The sequence below is a fragment of the Dasypus novemcinctus genome, chromosome 3, assembly GCF_030445035.2.
Source record: "Dasypus novemcinctus isolate mDasNov1 chromosome 3, mDasNov1.1.hap2, whole genome shotgun sequence".
Classification (NCBI taxonomy): Eukaryota; Metazoa; Chordata; class Mammalia; order Cingulata; family Dasypodidae; genus Dasypus; species Dasypus novemcinctus.
This window is the reverse complement of record NC_080675.1, coordinates 84,049,136-84,067,504: the sequence shown is the minus strand read 5'-3', so window position 1 is coordinate 84,067,504 and position 18,369 is coordinate 84,049,136. Positions and strand designations below refer to the sequence as shown.

At 37.2% G+C, this 18,369-nt stretch overlaps 2 protein-coding genes across 14 annotated transcripts in view; one reads left to right on the top strand and one right to left on the bottom strand.

Annotated features, from left to right (window-relative positions):
* Window positions 1–18,369, top strand: part of AP4S1 (adaptor related protein complex 4 subunit sigma 1) — a 79,121-nt gene that overhangs the window by 45,033 nt on the left and 15,719 nt on the right. For 2 of the 8 annotated variants that reach the window (XM_058293615.2, XM_058293614.2), the window contains exons 5-6: window positions 414–425; window positions 9,937–10,811. In XM_058293615.2, the coding sequence (XP_058149598.1) occupies window positions 414–425; window positions 9,937–10,065 (141 nt within the window). In that variant the 3' untranslated portion in view covers window positions 10,066–10,811. Of the gene's footprint in view, window positions 1–413; window positions 496–1,034; window positions 1,135–1,263; window positions 10,812–18,369 lie in introns of those variants that run through there. The other 6 variants (XR_011648383.1, XM_071213998.1, XM_058293617.2 and 3 more) reach the window with 6 other exon arrangements.
* HECTD1 (HECT domain E3 ubiquitin protein ligase 1) overlaps window positions 14,154–18,369 on the bottom strand; it is a 103,878-nt gene continuing 99,662 nt past the window's right edge. For all 6 annotated transcript variants that reach the window (XM_004467924.2, XM_004467927.3, XM_004467926.2 and 3 more), the window contains 3 exons: window positions 17,657–17,807; window positions 15,210–15,354; window positions 14,154–15,113 (listed from right to left, as the gene is read on the bottom strand). In XM_004467924.2, coding sequence (XP_004467981.1) covers window positions 14,976–15,113; window positions 15,210–15,354; window positions 17,657–17,807 — 434 coding nt within the window. In that variant the 3' untranslated portion in view covers window positions 14,154–14,975. The remainder of the gene's footprint in view (window positions 15,114–15,209; window positions 15,355–17,656; window positions 17,808–18,369) is intronic.

The window sequence follows — 18,369 nt, the reverse complement described above, 5'->3', positions numbered from 1 at the left end:
CTCCCTTGATAGACACTTAGATTATGAGTAATTTGTAATTATAAACATTACCTTGAACATCCAGCTCCAATGTCTAATTATCTCCTTAAGATAAACTTCCAGAAGTAAAATTGATGGAATCAAAGGGTATACACATTTTTAAGGTTTTTGCTAGATATAACAAGTTTCCTACCATTTGTAAAGGTTGATTTACTTTATTTCCTACACTTTCTAAAGACAAATTATTCTGTCGTGTAAAATTCCTCTAAACTACAGGCTTTTTTTTTAAAGCCACAATCTCAAACTCAGGGCTTCCGCACTCAGGCAGCCTCTTCCACCTGCTCCAGACTCAGAATCCTGAGGAGTCTCTATCCTAAATGCTTTGGGTCCCAGTGCCTTTTTCTCAACCACTGTACTCTTCTTCTCTTTTCCAGAGTGAATTAGATGTATCCTTTTTCAGTACTGTGAGCCAAGTTTTTCATGGTAGTGTGCAAAGTGCCATCCAGTCCTAATGAGGTAAGTGCCATGTGTCAGAAAATGATTCTGTAGAATCCAGAATCCAGAATATTAATCAACAAGTAAGATAGCCAGGTACAGGTGCATTATAGAACTCCTACTTTTTAAAAATAAAGACAATGCTTTTTTTTTTTAGGAGGTTCTGGGAATTGAACCCATGGCCTCGTACATGGGAAGCAGGCGCTCAATCACTTGAGCAAATTTGCTCCCAAAGATAATTCCAAAGATTCTTTTTTTTTTTGTTTCTCCAAGACAGGGCTATGGTAGTTAATAGGGTAGGGTAACTAATAATAACAGTTATGTATTAATCTAACTACTTTTATATGGAATAGGGTCTTTTCAGAACTTAAAGAACACAGCCAGAAAGTGCTTGGTCCTCAGAGGAGTGAATTTTAATGGCTCTGGGTACAGATCTCCAGAAATCCCCTTCTGATCCAAATTAGTCCTTCAGGGACTAATCGCCTGAACAAATTGCCTGGCTTGTAGTCATTTTCTGTTATACAAAAGCTCTCCTTTTGTCTTTTTCCCTGTTAAATCAGAGTATCCAAGGACCCCAACATCAAGGGTGATTTGCTTAGAAAACTGCAGGCCTTCAGATTTTGGCAGGAGTCCCCTAGGCTTTGTTTCAGTGACATGGAGGCAAGTTGACTTTTGAGTTAATTTTTTACTTCAGAAATCTGTTTACTGCTTGAAAGCAATAAAGGAATGTTTTGACAACATATTAGGCTTGAATCTAAAATAGTAACTTAATTTTTTTTTTTTTTTAAGGTACCGGGAATTAAACCCGGGACCTCGTATGTGGGAAGCTGGTGCCAACCACTGAGCCACGTGGGATCCCCTGAGTTGTTTTTTTCATTTGTTTGCTTGTTGTTTGATTTTTCATTTTTTTTTTTTTTACTTTAGGAGGCACTGGGAACTGAACCCGGGACTTCCCAGGTGAGAAGCAGGTGCTCAACTGTTTGAGCCATATCTGCTCCCCAGTAACTTAATATTATAACAATTTTATATGTATTAATTAGATACCTGTGCCCATAATCAGTATGTTTGCATCTACTTAATCTTGGAAAATGGTTGTTTACCTTTCACTAGTGATAGGTATGACATGTGACATCATCATGTCAGTCAAATATATTTATTTGGAAGTCTCTTAATTAATTGGGAAATCATGAGTGCCCTCTAGTGGTAGGTAGCCTAAATCTATGATCCCTGTGTAAGAGAACCGTGACCATATACGTTAGGATGTATTATATTTTTATTCGGCATGTAACATTTCATTTTAACTACGTGGCAGTTCAAAATAAATCTCTCCCTACTTTTCTAGGGTAATAAAAACATATGCCTTTGATTTAAAAGGTCTTCAGGAAGATGGCAAGTGCTAAAGGATATGTGCTGGAAGTGCAGAGACCCAAGTTCCACTTTGGGTCCTGCCACTAACTCACTGTGTGTATCAGACAAGTCACACAACCCCTTCATCTCAAAATGAGAGAATTAGGCTGGAGAAGCTTTAAGCCTTATTTTGATGGTACCATAATTCTAGGTAACTGAGCTGAGGTACCCTACACTTAAATGCAGGAAGAGAGAGACCTACAAGTATAGATATCCAGACATTAAAGTGAGTCAGGTATAACAGAATAGGTATTACAGTTGAATTAGTTGTGTTGCTGTTTTATATATTGATTAGATGTTTATTAGGAGAGGTGAGCATATTTGTCTTAGTATCCTTTCGGTGTGTAATATAAGGCCATGTGATGACCGCAGCATTCTTGTTTAATTTCCACACCAAGACATACAGTCTATATCTTTTATCCCTCATTTTACCTGTTTTCATTTTCATCTTCCTTTCCACTCTGACCAAGTAATGTGTTGACAATCCTTAGGAATTACTTAGGCATGTCCATGGGAGAGATTAGGAAATGTGCATCATTTGGAGAAGGGAACTAAATATCTCCAGGCCTTAAAGTGTATGCCTTTGCCCTGGGCATCATTTCAGTTGTTCCTCCAGTAAACTAAAAATAGAGCAGGTGGCAAGGCAGGGCATGGGATGCCTCTCTTCTATTGACATTCTTAAGAGTCAATACCTTCAGCCATCTGTAAAAAAGTCAAATTAAAACCCATGACTCCCTTACGCTTTATACATAGTTTGCTTTAACTATCACAGTTGATGTCCAGGGAGGACCACTGTAGAAAGACAAGTGAACCTTTGTGAGACTCAACCTCAGATTTCTGCTGCTTCTTTGTAGGGCCAAGGATGTTCTGTATTACCATTCTGATAGCATGTATCTAAACCTGCTGGAGTAGCTAGCACCTGCAGCTCTGCTCTGCTAGGAAGGCTTTCTTAGGCTTGAAAGGTTGAAAACAAGCAACTGCTATTCCATGCTGTTCAGAAAATTGCAATCTGTTACTGGTTCTCCCAGCCACCATAGTGCATAATCTTCTTTATGTTTGCTGAGTCTTAAGAAAGATGGAAGCCAAACATCATGAAACTCTGAAGAAGCCCCTTATTTGCAATCTTTTTCTCCAGAAGTTTTTCTGCCTTGAAGCTTCTTACAGCTTTCCAGGGTCTGCACAGTTAGACTTTGAGAAATAAAGGACACCATTTACATTTCTCCCTTGTTCTAATTCTAGTAAGAATAGCATCACAAAGAAAGACAGATGGAATTTCAAAAAGAAATTACCTATGCACTGAAAATCATGACAGAAATTCTGGGTTATTGGAAACCCTCCCACTAAGGGGAAACCCTGGTGCAAGGGTGTCAGGTGGGGTGGGGGTGGGGTGCAAACTACACCCATTGGGCCCAACAGGTCAGTGACCTAAATCATTACATGCTGTGAAATAACCTCCTATACCCTAGTCATAATCTGCTCCAATCCCTGGGCTGAAAAGTTGTCCGGAGACCACAAGACCCTTTCTCTGTAGGAAAGTTTGCCCTTTTACATACCTTAATAGACTTACTAAGATTTTAAATTCAAGTGCAGCCAACTAATGAACTTCCCAAAATGTGCTCAGTTCTAGAGCCCCAGGAGGCTTGCTGAATTCTCCAGACAATTCATAATCCAGGGGAGTTGTCTCCACCCACTTCTGCTAATCATCAAGTGTAGCACTAATGAACAGTGCTGTCGGGGAGATATACAAACTCCTCAATTCACTGCACACCTACTGAATGTGTGGAGGTACAGAAAACCTTAAAGTTTGGTATTTGGTGCCTTTAAAGAGCCTTAAAGATTTGGTTCATTTTGGCTAGAATGGAACTCAGGAAAACTGCCTGTAGACATGGACAACATGGCCCTTTCCTGGGCCCTAGGCTTTAGAATGCTCCACTCTGGCTCTGCTTCAACAGCAACCGCTGCATGAGGCAAGGATGTCCATACAGAACCCCCATCCATTTTTCGACCACCCTCTGGCTACCTGGGCCCCCAGGATTTCCAACCCAGACATCCCAGAGCCTACCACTAAACACTTGTGCAGGACTATACCCTCCTCCCCAAGAATGGGGGCAGGAATGATAGGGAGGGCTGGTGGTGGCCGGGGTGTCCCATATGCCTGCATCATCAGAAGAGAAGCATAGAGCAGTCTGGGGTTCCCGTTTATACTCTCATGCTTCCTTCTTCGCAATATAGGGCAGGCCTAGAATCTAGAAAGTTTTCTTGATTTTTAAACATTTAGGACATTCGTGTTTTTATTTTATAAACTCTTAAAGCCCAAAAGTCAGTGCAGTTAATTTGAGAACCCTAACATTCTCATATGGTGACATGAAAGCAACTGACTCATGCCCTTTTGACTGCAGTTGAGGGCCTCAGTGCTCTACGCTCTCTGTGTAACTCAGCTACCCCCTACCATGGGAAACTCCCTGCAGGAATGATGGTGTGCAGGCATCAGTAATCAGCACTGCCAAGATTTGCAGCAGAAACTGATGAGGACCCAGGGTGCATTGGTGGGACATCTTGTTCCTTCACTATATTCCTAAATTCCCAAATACCTTTAGAGGTCCACAAACAAGAAGAGGGCTTCTCCAATTAGGAGATCATTTCAGCCTGACTTAATGAGCAATTGCCAAAGTACTTGTTCAGATAAGGAGCTATGCTAATATTGGCAAGAACAAAGATCTCCAGGGAAACCATCTAATACAGAAGCAGCAGTTTCTCAATGAACTAAAATTTTCTGGATGGTCTTTTAGTAGAGTTACAATGATAATTAATGAAGTCATTACAAAAGGATTTTTGAGATATGTTGGAGGCTATGACTAATTCAGAATGTCTTGATGGTATCAGAAAGGAATAAAGCAGCTCCCCTCTCCCTGAAAGGTACATTTAGAGTCGTAGGATTAGATTACATTGGAGTTGGAAGAAACCTACCCACTCATCAAATTAAAACCCTACTTTTTATTTTTTATTATTTTATTATTATTATTATTTTACTTAAAACATTTTTAATACATTAGTAAGTCAGTGAAAACATTACTCCAGATTCAGGATTGAAAGGATGTAGTCCGCCATGAAGATTTCAGAGCCAGACTTTTCACCTCAACCTTACTTTAAAAATACTTTTTTGCTGAAAATGCTGACCATCATCTGAGCTTTCATTGAGTTTGTAATCTTTTTGCTGCTGGAGGGTCTTGTGTAGATGTTGATGGCTGCTGACTGATCACGGTGATGGTTGCTGAAGGATGGGGTGGCTGTGTCAATTTCCCGACATAGCTAGCGAGCTGGGGTCCTACAGCCCAGAGCTAAACCCTACTTTTTATATCATGAGGCTTGAGGCCTGGAAAAGTTCTATGATGTGGCCCGATACTTTGGGGCCCACCTGGTACCAGCCTCCAGGTTTCTTGGACACTTGACTCTAGGGCTGTAAATCAGTTGTGAGATTGAATTTGACACATTTTTTAAAAATTCACAATCTGGAATAGATTGTGGGAATTTAATCTCTTAACAAAACTACATTTCTAAAGTACCTATCACCATGGTGTCAGTGTTGTCAGAAAGCTTTTTCCTGAACTAGGGAAGAAGTTTTAGGCAAAAACCCGTCTTTGGTTGGAGAAGTCAGAAATGATGAAAAATCTTGAGGGTGTTCCTGTCAATGTCTTGATAAGAGCATTCTCTCCAAAGTGAAGTCCACATTCAGAGATTTCTAAATACCTTTTTTTTTTTGTTGCCCTTTTGAAAAAATATTAAGTGGGAGCAGGGCTGGGAGGGGGTGAGAGTTGGTTTGTGGGCCCAAGGGGATGTGTGCAGCCAGCCCCGTCTTTGGGGAGGTCAGTCACCAAGGGCTGTGTCCAGCATGCGAGTCTAGCTGGTGCAGGCTTGAGTATATTATAAACAGTCCCCAATAGTCAGCCATTCCCCTGAGAAAGGCATGTGACCATTCCAGATCAAACAGTTCTGCCTCCCATGCTTTTGGCTCCCACTAGCTAGCCATCTCCCTATTTTCTTTAAATGTCTTCTCTGAGTCCCCTAGGTGACAGATCCATCTGCTGCTCTTCCTCCACACCCAGCTTCCCACCTTACTCCCACTCCTTTTGTTTCATGCCTCTGGGTTTCTGGTTCAGTCTGGAAAAGTGACTGCAAGTTATGAGAAGGAACAAAGAGGTAGAAAAATAAAAATTAAAAAAAAAATACAAGCTCATTTGACCCCACACTGACTTTTATATTTGTATAACTTCACATAAGCCTATGAAAACTTTAAGCAAACTTACACCTGGGTCCCCTGTTGTACTGGGTCTTTAAACAAAACCTACTTAAAACAAAACAAAACAAACACTCCTTTTCAGTGTCCTAATTAGCAAGAGACAACACTAAGCCTACAAGTGAATGGAAGGCTCTAATCTAAGGAGAGTCTATCCAGGACTATGCAGAATTGTGAAAATGATAATCTGCATAGCAGTATTCAATCTTTTATGGAAAATGTGAGCACAGTGGCCCCTTGGCAGTTTATCTAATTTCATAGGAAATTTTATCAAAGTATATTTAATGAGAGCAAGTTTTTCCTACCCTACTTGGTGTACTGAAACTGAAAAACTTTGTTTAGTTAGAGTCTTTTTTTTTTTCAGGCAGAGGAGTAGAGAGTTTATTAAGAAACAAGAAAAGAGATAAGTACACAATCTGAGACATGGATTGTGGACCTTGCTGGAGGGTGAGGCGCGCATGTGGAGCTGGGTGACGGAGTAGGCCTTTGAGGACCTTTCCTCTCCCCCTTTCCTAATGTTGGGGAGGGGCCCAGCTGTTTGCTGTTCTGATTGGTTGCCTTATGATCCCCACCTGTTAGCTCTCAGGGACCCTACAAGTAATCCTTTTGTTTGGAGATATCCAGGCCTTCCCCTTGATACTAGAAAGAATTCCAAATGGGACCCTGTGGCCAGGGTCTAGGTGGGGTCCTTGCAGTTTTTTCGCTAGAATTTTTTTCTCTTTTAGGACGTACCAGGGATTGAACCTGGGACCTCGTACATGAGAAACAGATACTCAACCACTGAGCTACATCTACTCCCCATGTTGCTAGAATTTGAAAAATAAAAATTTAAATCAGAAAGAAGCCAAGGGATCTGAGACCAAATTCAAGAGTTAGAAATTTTAGTTTATAGTTGGGTCTCTGCCCTGCAATTGCTTTTGAGGCCACATTAGAATTTATGCTGCTCAGTTTTCTCACTTATTAAAGGACAACTAGATCACCCAAATGGTGCTAAAGTACCATGTTGGGAAAGTGCTTTATGATCCAGAGATCAAAATTCCAATGTAGAAACCATAATCATTTCAGTCACTTTAATAACAAAAATGGATGTCAATGTGGCACTATATTAAATATTACAGGGGTCCTATGATGTTGCAACTCCAATCCACATTACAGAGAAATTCTGAAAGGCCCTTAGGTTTCAGGGTTGGGAGATAATGGGGCTTAGTGACTTTGCTTTCTGGGGGGCTGTTTCTAGTTCATACTACTGCCCACCTTAAGAAGCCCATTGGAAAAAACATGTTGCCTGAAGGATGCTTGGAGTCCAAAGTTCAGTGTAGCATGGAGGTAGACCTTCTTGAAATAGTCATTCTTAGATCAACACATTCCTTGCTTCCTCCTATCCAAATGTCTGGGTTCAAGTGTACTTTCCTATGTTTATTGTTTGGCATTTAGGGATTTTTTGACCCGACTCTCCTGGTACATGGCCCAAAAGCCATCACTCTTGGCTTTATCATTTTACACAAGTTCCTATAAACAAGAGTTGGATTCTTATTTTAAAGAAGTCACTTGACTCCAGGGGGGTTCAGTTTTCAGGCCTTTACCTCATTCACTTTGGATCTGACCTGTGGTTTCCCACAAAGTGCCACATGATTGTTGAGGGTCTGAGCCAGATACTTGGGACAGGCAGCCACATGCCCACAGTTCAGAATGATCTCACTGAGCAACTCATGTTTTCAGGATGTTAGGAAATTCAGGATGCTGAACGTCTTTGCCTTGTACTGTGGGAATGACAGTGATATGGTCCACCTCTTAAATTCTGATCTGAATTTCAAAACAATTGGACGGTTCCTCAAAGGGACACCTGAATTTCAGATCATCTAGTTGCCAAAGATGGAGCAGTCCTCAGAGCAGTTTGATCCTTGAACTTTTGAAAAGAAAACAAATTAAAATTAGATTTCCTCCTGTCTCAAAGAATGAGAATGAGTTGAAATTTTCAGAGGCACCAAGGCTTTCACTGCCCTCAGTGAATACAATAAAGGGGTTCTTCAGGCCATTTTTCACACAGCCCGTGGTGCTTTCCCAGCTCTGTCTTTTTACCTGACTCATTCACTTGGTCTTGGCTTTTAAGTTCTGGCTTCTGGGTCTGGTGAACAGGGTTCAGTCAAGGGCTTAACATTCTAGTCCCAATTAAACCCTGGGACAAAGCAATCATCTATGTAATCAGAAGACATTATTAATAGGTGTAGCAAAGTAAAGATTTTTTTTTTCTGGGTCATTTAAGGACAGTTCCCATGGGCCCCTGAAAAACAGTTTATTCTTCTGGAGGACTATTTATACAGAGCTTAATGAGATATTAATGCAGAGCCTAATAGAAACTTAAAAGTCATTCACAGGGTTGTCACAATCTTTTTATATTCACTAAGCAAATACAGTGTTGACTTTGAACATCTGGAATTATTGAACAAATCAAGTTGTAAATATTCACTTTACAAAGATCCACTATTTAATTATGAACTCCCCTGGTGCATTTAAGCATTCATACGTTGAATGACATTTGTCTACCTGAAACAGTCTGTCAGCTGTTTTTGTAAGAAACCAGGATCTGCTCTTTAAATAGAAATTTAAGATATTAAAGTGCAGAATTCAGGAACATTGAATCATTATCATTTCACTCCAGTTCCCCTTCTTCCACAAAAGAAAAAAAAGTACGTACTTAAATGAAGGGATTCTGGGAGAATTTGGCTTTTTTTTTTTCAGGAAGCTTTAGGAACCAAACACAGACTTCCCTTGTGGGAGGCAGGTGCTCAACTGCTTAGCCACCTCCTCTCCCTGGTGTTTCTAATTAGTTGGACACTATAGTTTAAACAATACATTCTTCTTCCCATATACTATAAACTGATTTTTCCAATGAGAACATCAGTAGGCTAAAGTGGCTCCAAAACTCCCAAAAATGAGTATTCTTAGAACTGTCCTTTTAAAGAGGTACTCTTTACATTCAAAATTTTAATCTACTTCAAAAGTGAGTCAGCATGCCTTGCCCTTTTCTTCATTTCTTCACGTGGTTACTTTTTGTTTAGTCTGACAGAGAAGTAGCTGAAGATACAAATCTGTGAAGGCATTGGTTTGGGTGGAGGTTTGGTGGCTGGAAAGAGGTTTTCTACTCCATAGCTTCAGGCCCTTCCTGAGAAACCTGGAATCAGAGCAGTCAAACCTAAACTTTGGGTTTAAATTCTCAGCTCTGGCAATTAACAGCCATGTAACAAGACGATGGCTTTGAGCCACTTTGCTCTTATGTAAAGTGAGGATAATACATAACATGTACATCATAGAGTTGTAAAGAAAATCAAAATCATGTATGTAAAGCACACAGCAAATGCCAGGAGCACAGTGAGTGTAAAACTAGTTTCAACTAGTCATTGCTCTTATTATTGTCTGGAGGGACAATATTATTCTGGAGGTCACGTCATGTTCTTGCCAAATGTCACTTGCTTTTTGTTCTCCAGCTTTAGATTCCTTCTCTCTCTGGCTAAAATATAGCTGCTTCATTTCTATGACAACTCTTTCAGTTAACATAACCAAGTGAAACTATGTGTGTGTGTGTACAGGCAAGTAATATTTTCTAGTATGGATATCATTTTTAAACTGAATTTAAGTTCTGTAAAAAGCTCATGCTTAGAATAATTAACATTAGAAAAATTCCAGGCTAAGCCACAAACTGTTATTTATTGAATGTCAACATTCTTATAACTCTAAAACTAATTTCCTTAATGTAACTCCAGATAATGTTTAATTTGGATAAAGTACACATCATTTTGGATGAGATGCTGTTAAATGGCTGCATAGTGGAAACTAACCGGGCAAGAATTCTTGCCCCTCTACTAATTTTTGATAAGATGTCAGAAAGCTGAATAATGGAAGGCCCAGCCAAACAACACTGATTTATAGGAAATGCAAATGCCATGGAATACCTCTCAACATCTGTAGCCCGAAAGAATCTGGAAGACCACACATTGCCAACAGGGTATCCTTCCAAAGACATTATAAATAGACATTTTCCACATTCCCTAAATAAAAAACAAAACTGTATTTAAAAATATGATGTGCAAGGAAAATTTTTATCTAAACTGAGAAATGTACGTTTCATTTTCTAACTGCAGGCATTTGTTTCCCACTTTAAAATTTGGGGAGAAAAGGGTTTGGCTTTCTTCAAACTATTAAAAATTTGAATTGTAGTAACATGTATATAACATCAAATTTGCCATTTTAGCTATTTTTAAGAGTATAATTCAGTGGCCTTGCTTTTACATTGTTGTGCTACCATTACAGCCTTCCATTTACTAAATCTCGATTTCATCATCCAAACAGAAGCTCCTTACTCATGAAACAGCACCTTATAACTAATCAAGTTGTTTATTCTTGGTATTTCTTATCAAGTGGAACCATATGTTTGTCCTTTTGTGTCTGGCTTATTTCATTCAGCATAATGTTTTTAAGGTTTCTCTATGTTATAGCATGTGTAAGAACTTCTTTCCTTTTTATGGTTGTTGGATATAACATGTATTGTTGGTATCCATTCAGCCATCAGTGGACAATTGTGTTGTTTTCACCTTTGGCTATCGTGAACAATACTGCTATAAACATTGGTGTACAAGTATCTGAGTCTCTGCCTTCACTTCTTTGGGGTATATACCTAAGAGTGGAATAGCTGGGTCATACGGCAAGTCTAAGTTCAACTTTTTAAGGAACCACCGAACTGTTTTCCACAGCAACTGCACCATTTTATAGTCTCACCAGCAAAGCGCTAGAATTCCAGTTTTACTTTCTTTTACAAGTTATATCAAAGAAGAGTAGGATGGGATGGGGGTGGGAAGAATGTATGGCAGCAATTAGCCAATAAAAATTTTTAATTGACTAACACATAGCATTTTAAGTAACATTGTATTCTGATGTCATCTTTTTCCTAAGTCTAAATAAAACCTAATTTAAAAAAATTTATATCATCGATCTAATGAAGATTGCAGAATTAGATTTTATCTTATTTGCCAGTTTCTAAAGGCCTCTGACATCCATCTTAAGGGCACTCAGCAATTATAATGCCATCATGTAATTAACTCTTACAGAGAATGTTACTACCAAATAATGGATGATTAAACACTAAAAAAGAAATCATAGCAACTGTCCTTTCTAAACCAATTTAAAGGATGTGTCTTACTAGTAAAGTTTATTAATGAAAATTTGCCTTAGTGCAAAGTTTAAGAAAATATACAAGAATATCTCTGTTCAGATTGATATGAAATGGATTCTCCCTCCCTGATTCTTTTAACCCCTTTCTCTAGGAATGTCTTAGAGCAAAGAAACCTGCTACATCACTATAGAAAAACAAAGCCCTGCATCCCCTAAACCCTTTCTGTATGTTTTGTTGTTCAGCAGCAGCAGAACATACAGCTTAGTGAAAGCACAACTATATGCACAAAGGGGTAGGAGCGCAAGCCCAGTGGAGGAAGTGGGAGAAGCCTTGGTATGTGTTAAGATATTTTGCCATAGTAGGTAGTCCTCCTGGAGTCCTTTCAGCTCCAACACTCTATCCTCCAAAAGAGAACATAAATGGAAATGGGAGGAGGGGGATATTTTCTTTTCAAATTTTTTACCTTCTAACCATTTTCTAAAAATCTATTTATATATTTCAAAGTTTGCACCGGAGGTTTGCCTGAAGACCCAGGAGTCATAGCGGACTCCAGAAGCAAACCTGAGTTATTTTGGATTCATTCAGGAAGGTAGAGGAAAGGCTTCTGACATGTGGGAAGAGCGAGTGGTGTGTGTGTGGTGTGTGTTTGTATCCACCTTTGTATTAAGCAGTCAAGGTGGTGTGTGTGTGTATCCACCTTTGTATTAAGCAGTCAAAGTTCTGGGGAAAGCATGTGTGTGTGTGTATCCACCTTTGTTTTAAGCAGTCAAGGTTCTGGGGAAAGCCCCAGTCTAGACAAAATACTTCGGAGGTCTTTTGGAGACGTGAGTTGAGAAACACTGTCCTAGTTGGTAGGCACTTAATCAATAGCCTATTCAGGTAACTGCTGAAAGTGGTACACCAGAAGTAGCTAGGGAGAAACAAAATTAATTTTTGGGTCACACCAAAATAGTAATTGAATTACATCTTGGCACAGATTTTAATACCTTGAGAGTAGTTTTTAAAATGCTAGAAAAAATTCTCAAGAACCTTGTGTGTGTGTGTGTATCTATATCTATATGGAGACCCCAGATGTCCTGTAACACTTGGCTTATGTAAAGTGAACTGTAATGTGACTGTTTTTAGAATTGTGTTATCTCATTTCAAGTTTATTGCTGAAATGTGATAACCAATTTTAAGTGATTTTCATATTCGTGAAATACAAGTCTCAGATTGGCCAGCTTTACTTTGCTTCTGGATTCTTCTTTCTGCAAGAAGACTCCTGACATTCCAAACAGTTACAGATTTTATAAGACTCATCAGTTTTACTTGAAGTGTATTCTTAGACTTGAGTCAGCAAGCTTTTTCTATAAAGGGCCAAACAGTAAATATTTTAGGCTTTGTGGGTCTTTACTGTTAACTACTCAATTCTGCTTTTGTAATGCAAAAGCAGCAATAGATAATATGTAAATGAATGAGCATAACTGTGGTCTAATAAAACTTTATGGACACTGAAATTATACTTCATATTCTCGTATCACAAAAGTATTATTCTTCTGTTTTTTTAAGCATTTAAAAATATCAAAACCGTGATTAGCTCAAGGACCATATAAAAATTTGCTGACCTCTGGGCAAAACTATTCTTGGCAAAAGCTGGACAAAAACAGACATTTTAGACACTTAAAATGGTAAGACTACATCATATAAACTGGATCTGAATTCTAATGGTAAAGTTTTAGTCATGTATTCTTTACTGAGATCACTATCACTACTTTTTTTTGGATTAAAGCATAGATCATACATTTCAATATTGCTATTATGTTTTTTTTTAACTCTTATTCTCACAGAGAACTGTGAAGCTGACAAAAGAGGTGAAATATTTAGATGCTGCCTCTGATCCCACAGACACAACATTCTCATGCAGCAAACAAAAACAGTACTCAAGTCATTGTTTATAATGGGAGATATCTTTTCTAATATAGAAAGGGAAATGTACCTTTGAAACAGGTGAATAATAGGCAATTTTGAAACATGCTTTGGATTCCTAACAAAGCCATTTTGGCTAAATCAGACTACTGACATTTATTTTACCTATATAGACACAGATGTGGTAATCACCAGAATTTGGAAAATAGAAATACTGCCACTTCTTTAAAACTAAAAAAAAAGGAAGCAATATCCTGATGATTTCCTTTCACACTAATATAACATTCAAAAACTGTTTTTGGGTCTTAGATTTACATATCACTGCAGATACAATGGTAACATGTTTAAAAAGGAACGTAAGAAGAGGATGTGGCTCATGCTGTTGAGCACCTGCTTCCCACATGGGAGGTCCCGGGTTCTGTTCCCAGTGCCTCCTGAAAAAACAAAAACAAACAACAAGATAAACAAATGAGAAAATCAACACAGGGAAGCCAATTTGGCTCAGTGATTGAGCACCAGCTTCCCACATACAAGGTTCCAGGTTTAATCTGTGGCTCCTGGTATCTCAAAAAAAAAGAAAAAGAAAAAAAGAAACAGGGGAGTGGATGTAACTCAGTAGTTGAGGGTCCCAGGTTCAATCCCTGGTACCTCCATAAAAAACAAAAAAAGGAACACAAATAACTTGGTAGTTTCTAGGTAAGCTCAACAAAACATTTGGATCACAATTAAGCATGTAAATATATATTTCTTCTAGCCTTCCAATTTCAGTAAGTATACTGACCATAGAAAAATACATTTTTTCATATAGTAATTTCAAAAAACTAAATCTGAATGAATTGAAATAATTATCTGATTAAACTCTCATGTATGTCTGAAGAAATGCAGTGAAACAGTCACATGACACAATTTTGTACGCTGCAAACCTTTTAATGATTATTGTTGAGCATACATTTTGGAAATTTTTTACTTCAAACTGCAACAAGTTAAATAAATGTTTATAATATACAAAGAAAATACAACCAAAAGTAAAACTTGCTTTAAGTGTGTCTTGCACCTAGACCAGTGTTTTTTTTTTCCTTTTCTTAATATATCTTTATTTTTGAGCTGCACAAACACACTTAAGAATTTGATCTTTATAGTACAACATTTAGGAAATAAAAATATACTCCCACCTCAAAGAAATAAAAAGGTTGTGCATGATTATATGCCAAACAAAAGAGAGAACGCTAGAGTACTCTGATAGTGCAGGCATCATTAAAAAGAAAAAGAAAAAGATTGAGATGCTCATTAACTCTCTATGTTTTAAGGAAGCAGGATTTTTGACCAAGTAGCTTAGAGGCCAGCAAAACAGGGATCAGTGATGGCAACTGTAGTGTATGGAGTATGAAATGACAAACTTTACACAAATACACTGTTAGAAATTTACCAGTGAACACTGAAGATCTGAGAAGCTGCTCTTTGGAACAGTCAAGTAGGACCACCTTATTCCAGTCATGTAAGCCCTTTTAGCAACACAGTGTTCTGTGCTATATACTTGCTGGCTGGGTAGTTAAAGGATTTGTTTTGTCATTAGCAGCTAACAAACTTATTCCACATGTTCTTAAAGCCTTAAAGGTGGAAAAAAGGCAAGTGTCATCAGCGTGGAGGGTCATGTACTTCTCTGCACACAAACACAAGAGGCTTCACTAGTATTTTAAGTCTCTGATGTCTCCCATTGTACTTCAAAGATCAATTGAGATGAAAGCCTTTCTCCATTGTAGCAGCTAGCAGGCGCTCTCTCATGATTTCCTCAGAAGAATATTCAGGCAACTTAAGATAATGTACACATGTATTCACTGATGGATAGCTTGCATCAGTAGCATCAACCTACAGGAAGACAGAAGATCACGGCTTTAAATATTTATTTCTTTCAATCCTTAAGTAACCAAATTCAATTCTGATTCCCCATTAGAGAGTTTGTACCTTGCGTACGACTGTGAGCCGAGGATGCAGGTTAGCCAGTCCACCTGGGGGTAGGGTTGAACAACCAGTGGTAAACTGTAGAAATGCTTTCCTTTCGTCTGAAGACATGCCACACAAAACCCTCACAAACCTCAGGAAACCAGGGCTGAAAGAACAAAACGAGTTATATTGAATTGAGGGCAGATTTAAATGAAAAACATTACTACTACTTTCTAAGCCAGCAATATCCCAAAAAACATTGTCATGTGAGAAAAAGAGCACTTTTTAGAAACTCATAGGAAAATATGAAATGGGCTGATGCATGCTACCTTAAAAACATGTTTAAATAATTACTGCCTAACAGTAATTATTACATGAGGTTTGTAATATATTAGCAGCACTAATATAGGTATGATAGTGGTTGAAAGGGGGTAAGTCTTAGGACGTGTACATCATTAGAAGGAAAGTTAAAATAGGAAACAAAATGAAACTGTATAGAATAGCCAACTCTGGTGAAAAATGAGTATGGTTAATTCTGCATATATAAGAATATTTTTCTCTGAAAAGAACAAATGCATGTTAATGTTCCATGTGGTTAATAACAGGATGATACTGAGGCAAAAATACGACCAAAACAAACTACAGACAGTAATGTATAGTGATGTACTAATAATCTTCCATCAATGGTTACAAAAAAAAAAAAGAGGAGGCATGCAAAGTGAAAGAAACTAGTCAAAAAGTGCTACATATTGCTTAACTCCATCTATACAAAATGTAAATACAAAAAAATTACTCGGACTGAAATAGATTAGCAGTTATGAATAGCAGGGGAAGTAGAGAGAGATTGAGAGGTGACTACTAAGAAGAAGGATTAAATATGTGTGTGTTTTTCTTGTTCCTTTTCTTTTTGGAATAATGAAACTTCTAATTTTGACTGAAGTGATGAATGCGCAACTAATTCTATAAAATGCCAACTGATTACACACTTTAGATGAATTGTATGGCTTAAGAATATTTCAATAAAATTGATTTTAAAATTTTTAAAAATGATAACTGGCTTAAAAAAAGGAAAATATCCTTCAAAAACTATGTTGTACCTATAAATGGTAAATACCAAAACATTGAGGGAATATATTGATCAAAATTCATGCAACAGTTAGCATATCAGAGAATTTCAAGATGCACTTGCATAATTATCAAAATATACTTAAATTCCCAAAATGACCTGAAACAGTGCATTTTTATTATACTAAAATGGTTTAAATACATTATGATAATACATATCAATGAAATGAATTACTGCTATATACCACAGCATGGATGACTGTCACAATCATGTTAAATGAAAGAAGACTGTAAAGAATACACACCCATGATTTCATATACATGACTACAAAAAAAAAAAATCTGTGAATAGTGATTTAATAGCTAGAAAAGAATAGAGTGGGGAAGGGAATTTCTTTTTGTTCTTTATGGGTACCAATTTTATCGGTATGTTTATTGGGTGAAAATTCTCCAAGCTGTACATTAACTGGTACACTTTTCTGTTAAACTTCAAAGTTTACTTTTAAAAAAAAAAAGGTATATAAGCAATGTTATTTAAAATAACTCATGATACTCTAAATTTTAGGGTATACTTAAAACTGACAACCAACTATAAAAAGAAGGCTCCCTGACTTATTTACATTAATTTGGGAACTTTATTTTTAAAAAGTAGGATAGGGCCTATAGACTTCAAAAATAGCAGTGGCATAAAAGCCAAGAAATAGCTGAGGAACTGTTCCAGATTAAGAAACACATCACAACTGAATGTCTGGTGGTGGGGGGTGGGGGAGAGAATGATATAAAGAATATACTGCAACAATCAACAAAACTGAAATATGGATTATAATATGATTAAATAGAAGTATGGCTCATAACCTTGACAGCTAACAGAATAAACGGAAAATATCTGTGTTTTTATGAAATGTATACTGAAGTACTATGGAGTAAAGGGACATAACATATGCAATATATTCTTGTTTGATTCAGAAAAAAATAGCCTGTGTACATACATATATTATGTGTGTGTGTATACATATACTGTCATCACAGGAAATGTGGCAAAATGTCAAATACTAGTGATTCTGGGTAAGGGGTACATATGGGAATTTTTTCAATGATTCTTAGAACTTTTCTGTTCTTGAAGTTTGAAATTATTTGAAAATAAAGACTGATAAAGGCAATAGAGCCTAAGTGTTTACAGTTTGAACAATTTTTTAAAATAATGAACAATTTAAAAAGGGTAATAAAAGAAACTTAATCTCAGCTAAGATCCCATTCTCTTTTCATGTACCCTCATTATCAATGATCAATGGATAGTGTCCATTTGCATCATGAGACTTACCTGCTTTCTCAGTTCTTTATAGAACTCGTCATTTGATTATGGGATATAAACAATATTGCTGATCTTAAAAAAAACCAAGTACCTGTCACGTGTATAGCCCAACTTAGGTTCAGTGTAATTGATAATATCCTCAGCTGCCCAGGAAGGTGACTGATTTCCACAAAGGATCATCTGGACTTCTTCATGGCTGAAGGAACTTAATTTCTCCATTGGAAAAACTTTATTAAAGCCATCTACATTACACATACAGAAAAAAATATTTTTTTTAAAAACCACAACTCAAGTTTCCAGTTTTCAAATCAAAATACCCATTATCAAAAATGGATAGATGAATAAAACATTCATAAACGCTTTTTATGTGTGTATTGGCCATTTGTATATCTTCTTCAGAGAATACCTATTCAACTCTTTTGCCCATTTTTTAATTGAGCTGTTTGTCTTTGTGGCTGAATTGTACGACTTCTGTATATGAAAATGAAAACAGCTGAAATAAAAAGTGTTCTTTTTAAAATTAGATAAGTTATAGATTTACAGAACAACCACGCAGAAAATTGAGTTCCCATATATACCTCCCACACACATGCACATACATGCTTTGTATTAATGCGGTGCCTTTGTTACAATTGATGAAATATTATAATTATACTATTAATTATTAATACAGTAAATATACTAATTATAGTATACTAATAATATACTAATTAAGAGATACTATTATGGTCCATAGTTTACATGAGGGGTCACTGTGTTGTAGAGTCCTATTTTTAAAAAATCTTTATTCTATTAACAAATATA